At 39.3% G+C, this 8,158-nt stretch overlaps 1 protein-coding gene across 1 annotated transcript; it reads left to right on the top strand.

Annotated features, from left to right (window-relative positions):
* The first annotated feature begins 292 nt into the window (after positions 1-292).
* LOC133892332 (uncharacterized) lies at positions 293-1,633 on the top strand. The gene is made up of 3 exons (XM_062333031.1): positions 293-491; positions 567-1,005; positions 1,375-1,633. Exons 1-3 carry the CDS (start codon positions 293-295, stop codon positions 1,631-1,633), a joined length of 897 nt encoding a protein of 298 aa, XP_062189015.1.
* Positions 1,634-8,158: the final 6,525 nt, after the last annotated feature.

Here is an 8,158-nt window from a genome sequence, read left to right as displayed (position 1 = left end):
ACATAAGTTTTGTTTCTGTTCTTTTGTAAACATGTGCTAGCTTTTATTAATAGAGTTCTTTGAGCTCGCTTATTCAACTGCATAGGAGTAAATAACAAAACAGTCTGATCGAGGTCATTGAGATGCTGTAGTTTACAGTTGGAAACTCACAGTATGTTGAGATTTAGAACAAATAATCATATCAGCAAGAGACTTGAGTTTTTATGTTTGTTCCATTGGCCAGGAATTATTATAACCAACCAAGGAACAGTCACCAAAGATAGATCTCAAGAAGTTCTCTTGACACAGCACAATGGTCGATCGGGAGGAAGACAAAAATAACGGACAAATGAGCACCAGTCCTTCTCTTACCCCAGTCGAAACTGATAACCAGACTCAAACAGACAAGCTTGTCGACGAGAAGGAAGCAAGCTCCCCATCTTCCACTTCATCAGAAGAGGATGATTTCTTTCAGATAGAGGGTGCAATGCTAAACAGCACTATCTCATTTGGTGAAAATGCAATACTGACAGATATCAAGCAACAGAAAGGTTCACCTTTACATCCTGAAAGTCATGCCCCTACAGACCCAAAGCAATCACCACCAATCCAGGCCATGTCTAGGGCATCAGATGAGTGTCCAGACCCAAAAAGAATCCCATCATCTGTTTTCGCAAGGTCAAAATCATCGACACCCACAGACTGGAGTGTGACATCAAATGAATCTCTCTTTAGCATCAATGTTGGGAATGCAAGCTTTTCAAAGGATCATTTCTTCATGTACGGCAAATCAGGTGAACTGGGCAACCCCAATGACCCATTGGCGCCACTGCCGCCGTTGCCAAGGCAGAGCCCTGTCTCTAGCCCCATGAAAAGCGAGATGGCGAAGACAACCGGACAGGCCAGTGCCAAGGTGAAGCCTACTGCTCTCAGGGATGGGGACCAGGATGGAGATGAGAAGACCGATTACAATCATAGCGTGTCACACCGGTCTGATGCTAGCACAACAAGTTTCGCATTTCCAATGTATGGTCTCTCTGCTATTCTATTCCCATAAAATTTTACTACAGAAGTTCTTGAAGTTTCAGTTAATTTCATCATGGCATCATAATATATAGACAGTCCTTTACACATGAAACAGTTGGTTATTGAGTATAAAAAATACTAAATGAGTTTTAGGGTTCGTGATTTTTCATTTTTTGGTAGAGCATAGAACCGTGTCTCAAATATTAAATGGTGTATCTGCAAAATTGTGTTAGCTCCCATCATTGACAAAGACCTGATGATAATAATTAGAGTGATAATATGTGTTCTGTTTGGTTAAAAGTTGAATAGATGTTTTCGGAACTGAAGGTAGTATGTATTTCTTGCCAATCTGATTTGTAATTTCTTCAGATTGGCAGGGGACGTGAGGTCCAGTGGATCCTTGAAAGATAATCAACCTGAGCTTGCCCGGCAAAGCACAGTGCAGCTGGCACAGCAAATGGAGCCCCAAGTTGAGCAGGAAGCACCGAAAGTTAAAGTCGAGGCACCAAAACTTGAACAAGCCCCGGTCCTTGCCCCAGCATCGGCGCTGGCACCGGCGTCGACACCACAACAGCCAGCAACGACAAAATGGTTTCCTTGGTGTTCTTGCTGTCCATTCTGTTGCTGAGGATCCAACTCAATCGGCCATCAACTTCTTGAGTGCTTAGCCGGGTTGATAATTCTGATCAGGAAATGTGGCTGATAGGAACAATGAGAACCTATTACTTAGTTTCAGTCGTCTATATTACAATAGGTTTTTAACTATTGTTTTTATTTTATTAAATTTGTAACCAGTGTAGACTTCTTAAGAAATTAGTTCAGGACTTCATTTCTTATTGTGTGAACTGGTGTGTTTTTATAATTTTAGATGGTTTTACGAACTTCATGTAGTCAATGTCAGATATGTTAACCTGGTTGTCCTTTCTATAATTCGATTCTGGTTGGTCCAGTGATTTATTGATATGTTGGGTAGAATGTTCTAAACTGCACTACTTATTGAGTGCTTTCATTTTGCATTATTTATTGAGCGCTTTTTTTACTTTCCCTGTTCATTGGGTATAATGGTATATGACGGTAGGAAGAGAATATGATGCTACGATGCTTTCTTGTGCCTCAATTTGCACTTAGCTTTTATACCCAGGTGGTTTTGAGTGTCAGTCCACACTCTTGGCTTCATATTGCGCAGAACTAACCAGGTGACTGTATGAGAAACTTCAAGCTCCCAGTGCGTTCCTTGACGAACACCATATAGTGATATAGGGGTGCGCAAAAACCGACCAAACCTAGTTAACCGACCAAAAAGAGTCAAAATAACGGATGAAATCGGTCACTTTGGTTATTTTTGTTTGAGTAAATTGTACTATACTAGTTAATTGTCTGTACGTTGCAACGGCAACCAAAAATTTCACGAGATAACGTGTGTCGCCATCGACTTTATATTGCAGTACCAAGTGTCACACAGTTTCTCATAGTTATAGCCCTACACAATTCGAAGGATAAACGAGGAGAGAAGAATATATTAAAAGGCAGAACCTAACTCAACAAGTTTAAGAAACAATACGTTGAGCTCGTACCACATGCGCAGACAGACAAAACTTGTTCATCAAGACACACAACCAAAGCGAGCAACTCAGCTTTAAAAACTTTAGTAGTTTATCTAGCAGCAGTTGTTATAGGCATACAGATCACTCCAGAAATGTTCAATCATGATATAGATAAATGTTAGGCACTGAACGTTAATAATGATCTTATGAAAGTAGTGTGTTATGCATCAATCGACTAACATTACCAATAGTCACTGACAAATAGTACAAAAATAGAAAACAGCTCATGTAAACATGTTACAAAAGCAAGTTGAATATGTACCATTAGGCTATTCTAGAGACTACCAGACTTTTTTTTAGGTTGCATTTTTACGCATAAGGTAGGGATAAGGTTGCTCTGGCCATAAGTATTGTGCTATTTCTGCGTTGGTCTCTAAATAAGAATGCCCTCAAGTAGCTACTTAAAGAACTACGGCACTTTCAGCAACTTACGGTGTCTGCCTATGAATCCAAACACAAGGGATTTGCAAGAGTCTACCACCATCGGGTGCTTAAATGGATTTTGAAGAGTAATTTGCTTTTATACCTTAGATTACGACTGGCACATGGTTTTCAAAGTAGAAGATTTTATCGTATAAACAGAGCAAGCTTCAAAACCTCAATAATCTTATAACACTAACCTGTGAACAAATACATAATATGTGGTTCCTTTGAGGAAGAGCTTTTTCACATATGAATCTTCGTCATCGGATGGTTTAGGAGCCTTTCCTGTGTCCTCTGGGATAGTATATGCCATTTGGACAGATCCACCACCAAGATCGACCACACAAATTGTGTCTGCGTAAGTCTTTCCCAATTTTCCCAACAGATAATTGACAGTAACCTATTTGAACAAAGAAGAGTGATACTTGTTATTTGCTCCTGGACTGGAAATCTGAACACAGATGCACAACTCATGAGCAACCCCCTACTATGTCTTCTTGCCTTATTGTATTGGACTTGAATGAGTTATAACTTATTCTCTTTTATACATCCATATTAATTGAACTGGTATTGGTCCTAATAATCAGTAGAGGCCATCTCTACCACTCGAAAAGCAAAAGCTTACTTCAAGAGCAGTCAGTCCATCAGCTCCCTACAAATTTGAGGCCCGTCTCTTCTTCAATTTCTTCAGAAGAGTCTCATACAACATGAACTGAATTGCAGGATTGCTAAGCTATAACAGATAAAATTGTGAAACCTCCATTGTAAGACTATTAAGCAAAAGAAAAGGTGAACAACCGTGACTTACCATAATTAGAGATGGAACTACCCTTTTCCAGAAGCCCAGAACTCCAGCTTCTTTGTAAAGCTCCTTAACCTGCAGCTAGACCAAGTCAAACAACCATCCTCCAGACTAATGTATAGTCATTTGCAGTTGCATGCGGCATTATGTTAAGATCAAATATACCATGGCAGCCTTACAATAAAAAAAAGATTCTAGTGAAAAGCATGAAATACATTGTTCTTCATCTTCCAAAATTAATATTATTTCGCTTGTTCCTCTAGTGCTCATCGCAACAGGGCCCTCTCCAGATCCATTCGTCCCCCTATGCAAATATAACACATTGCTAACAGGAACCGTTTGATTTGCATGATGATTATCTGCTTATAGTCTATATCACAGCTGTGGTACAGGTTTTCCATTTTTTTTCAAACAACTTGAATACTTGTTCTTGTGTAGGTCTCCATTTGAAAACTATTCATTTCTTTGTCAACTCGTTTAATGGAGCAGCAATGGTGCTGAAATCATGTACAAATCGTCGATAGAAATCCGCAAGACTATGAAACCTTCTCACTTGTGTAACAGTCTCAGGAGTTGGTCAGCTCTTTATGGTTTCAATTTTTCTTCATCCATCTCTATTCCCTATGGAATAACAATATAGTCATAAAAAAAGACTCGATATGTGCAAAATGTGCACTTTTTAAGGTTACCGAACAAACATGTATCTCTCAAAATATTAAAAAAGCACGTAAATGATCAAAGTGTTGTTCTTTTGTCTTGTTGTAAATCAAGATATCATCAAAATATACCATCACAAATCTACCAATGAAAGCAAGTAAAATTTCGTTCATCAATCGCATGAAAGCACTATATGTATTAGTTAACCCAAAAGGCATTACTAACCACTCATACAAGCCAAACTTAGTTTTAAATGTAGTCTTTTATTCATCTTTAAGTTTCATTCTAATCTAGTGGTATCCACTTTGCAAGTCAATTTTAGTAAAAATTATAGAACTACTCAACTCATCAAGCATATCATCTAACCTAAGGATAGGGTGACGATACCTTATAGTAATATTATTGATGGCTCTACAATCAATACATACGCCAACTACCGTCTTTCTTAGGAACTAAAAGAACAAGAACAGTATAAGGACTAAGACTTTCTCGTACGTACCCGCGATTCAATAGATCCTGGACTTCTCGTTGAATTTCCTTAGTCTCTTCCGAATTGATCCGATATGCAGCAGAGTTTGGTAAAGTTGCTCTCAGAATTAAATCAATTTGATGCTCAATCCCTCGAATAGGTCGTAATCCCGGGGGTACCTCTGCTAGAAATACATCCACAAACTCCTGCAAAAGGTTAGCAATAGCAGGAGGCAAAGAGCTAGATATATTCTTGAGTGAAATTAAGGCATATTTGCATATCAATGCATAGCATGGTAGCTCATTATTATAAATTTCAGCAAGATCAGATTTAGTAGCAAGCATAACACATCCTTTTAGTCTAATTATATCGGACTTAGAAGTTATTGTTGCTTTCTCCTTTTTGGGTGGAAAAACCTTTTCCACTACTTGCTGATTTTTAGATTCATTCTCAAGCTCTTTTCTCTTATTTTCAGCTATCTCTTGTTCATATTTCATAATTTCAGCAGGGGTTAAAAGTAGAAACGTTATTTTATTTCCTTTACGCATAAGGATAGTCTGGTGTTAGTGTGGAAAGTGCACCAGACCAATTTTAGCAGAGGTGGAATTGCCCAGGAATCAATGAAGTTTAACACACTAAATTATCCGTTACTGCACTAGACTAATTATTCCAGAGGCGATTCCAAGAGAAGAAGTTTGAAGCAGTTTACCGGATGGTCCGGTGTTCATGGTGTGTACACTAGACCAATTCATGCAAAGAACAATTTCTTTTGGTAGAAGAAACTTCACTCACCGGATGGTCCGATGAAGGCAAGGAATTAACACCGGAGAAATTTTTCCAGAGAGGGCTACTTCGGTTGGTTTGAAGGACTTCAGCTCACCGGGTAGTCCTGTGACGGACAAGTGTGTACATCGGAGCTTTTCTTCCAGAGAAGATTTTGAGGCCAGAAGAAAGTTTAACTCACCGGATAGTCCAGTAATTGTATTGAAACTATCACCTTAGCATATTTTCTAAAGAGGGTTGCAGCAGGCAGTTTAGCTGGCATGTACTCACCGGATGGTTCGGTGTTGGATAGTTGTTCACCGGATGATGTCATCGAACTATTTATCAGCAGTAACGGCTAATGATAGTTGGCATAGTGGAAATGGATGTTTGTACTCACCGGATTGTCCGGTGTGAGTAAAGAGATACACACTGGATCATCCGGTGTTTAAAAAAAAAGTGAGTTGTTAGGCAACGGTTATAATTTGGATCTCTAGCCTATAAATACCCCTCAACTTGGTTTCATTTGGCTTGGTAGCGACCCAGAAAAGCTTATACACTGTGTGTGTCATCAAGAAGCAAGGGAGAGCATTTGAGTTGATTTCCACGTCCCTAATTGAAGATTAAGGACTTTATTAGTGCTTGAAGAGTAGCAAGTGTGCATTTAGCTGTAGTCTAGGTTTGATCTTGGTCAAGTGAAACTATTGACTTATTACTCTTGGTGGTTGGCAATACCTAACTGGTCTTGGTGATTTGAGTTGTTCTCGGTGATCTTTTGGAGTTCTTGTGCGAGCCCTGGAAAGAGCTATATACTTTGTTTGATACCCGCCAATCCGTAGATGGAGAAGTGGCAATCATGGGGGAGCACTTGAGTCTTGCTGACTCAAGGGGGAGCGATATCCTTAGTGGATGCTCCAACGAATACTAGAGAGAGTGCCAACTTCTCGATACCCCATGAAAAAATTCGTGCTCTCTTGTCCATCTCTTTAATATTCTGCAATTTAATTTAAAGCATTTACATTCTTGTAAGTTTTCAAATTCTACATTTTCTTAGTGTCTTTGCTTGCTTGCTTTGTTGCCCTCTCCTAGCTTGTTCGTGTAGTCGCATTTCCTTTCTTTGAGGCCAAGGTTGCTATTTGTTCTAGATTTTGATATAAGTTTTTAATTGCCCAATTCACCCTCTTCTCTTAGGCCATTCGATCATTTCAATTGGTATCAGAGCCTCGTACTTTTGATAGACTTAAAATCCTAGAGCAATGACTACAGGGAGTGGAAGTAGCGTGCCAAAGTTTGAGAGAAAGAACTTTGCCTATTGAAAAGTTCGCATGGCGAGCTATTTTGAGGTTATTTCCCCTGAAGTTTGGCTAGCCGCTTTCATTGTGTTTGATCAACCTTTTACTCGATAACAAGTTAGGTGGAATGCTAAGGAAAATAATGCTATATTTGAGGGAATTAGTGAAGAGGTTTTTTCTAGAGTTAGGAGCAAGGAATTCGCTAATGAGATTTGGATCGCTCTTTGTGAAATTAATGAGGGTTCTAGGAAAATACGTGAGGAAAGATATCATGTGCTTATGAATACTCTTAAACAATTCAAGATGCTTCCTAATGAGTATGCAATGATATGTATTCTCGCATGAATATGCTTATGAAAGAAATTCTCTTGAACTCACTCAATTGTCTCAAGGAGACGTTATTCGTAGGATCTTGATGGTGCTTCCTAAGCCACAACACAACATTGTCATACCTCTTCTCCATGAAAGGGACATCATCGATACCGTTGGGAAGATATGTGCTCATGAGATGATCTTGTTTGGAGATCATGAGTCTTCATCCAAGAAGAATCTTGCTCTCAAGGCAAATATGGTTGACAAGAAGAAGAACAAGAAGATGAAGCTTCCATCATCAAGTGAAAGAGATGAAGATGATGATGATGACGATGACGATGACTCCCACACCAAACTTGCTCTTATCATAAGAAGAACCACAAGGATGATCTCCAAGTTTCAAAAAAGCGCTACAACTATGATCCCAAGAAAAATAAATTTCGTCCAATAATATTTGACAAGTTTGGTGGCGGAGATAAGAAGAAGTGCTACAATTGTGGTAACCTTAGCCACATATCATATGATTGCTCTCATCCCGACAGGATAAACAAGAATAAGACCAAGAAGATTGATGCAATTGAGGATGAGGATAAGCACAAGAAGAAGGATCAAGATAAGAGGAAGAAGAAGCTCTTCAACAAGAAGGGTGGAGGCCGCAAGGCCTATATTATTGGTGAATGGGTCTTCGGTGAAAGCTCAAGTGATGATTCAAGCGATGATGAAGACAACAACTTCGCGAGCCTCGCCATCACCAATGATGATCCATCTCTACCTCCACCACCTGTGTGCCTCAAGGCAAAAGGTAATAACAAGGTGAGTAGTGAGGAAGAGG

This window comes from Phragmites australis, chromosome 15 (genome assembly GCF_958298935.1).
Source record: "Phragmites australis chromosome 15, lpPhrAust1.1, whole genome shotgun sequence".
NCBI lineage: Eukaryota > Viridiplantae > Streptophyta > Magnoliopsida > Poales > Poaceae > Phragmites > Phragmites australis.
The sequence above is the reverse complement of the archived record's forward strand: the minus strand, read 5'-3'. Positions and strand labels throughout refer to the sequence as shown.

What these genes read in the sequence shown, in the direction of transcription:
- LOC133892332 (XM_062333031.1), top strand. Translation starts at nt 293, where the DNA reads ATGGTCGATCGGGAGGAAGACAAAAATAACGGACAAATGAGCACCAGT. An exon ending in AAACAGCACTATCTCATTTG is followed by an intron (nt 492 to 566) that starts GTGAAAATGCAA and finishes ATGCCCCTACAG; the next exon opens with ACCCAAAGCAATCACCACCA. An exon ending in ACAAGTTTCGCATTTCCAAT is followed by an intron (nt 1,006 to 1,374) that starts GTATGGTCTCTC and finishes TAATTTCTTCAG; the next exon opens with ATTGGCAGGGGACGTGAGGT.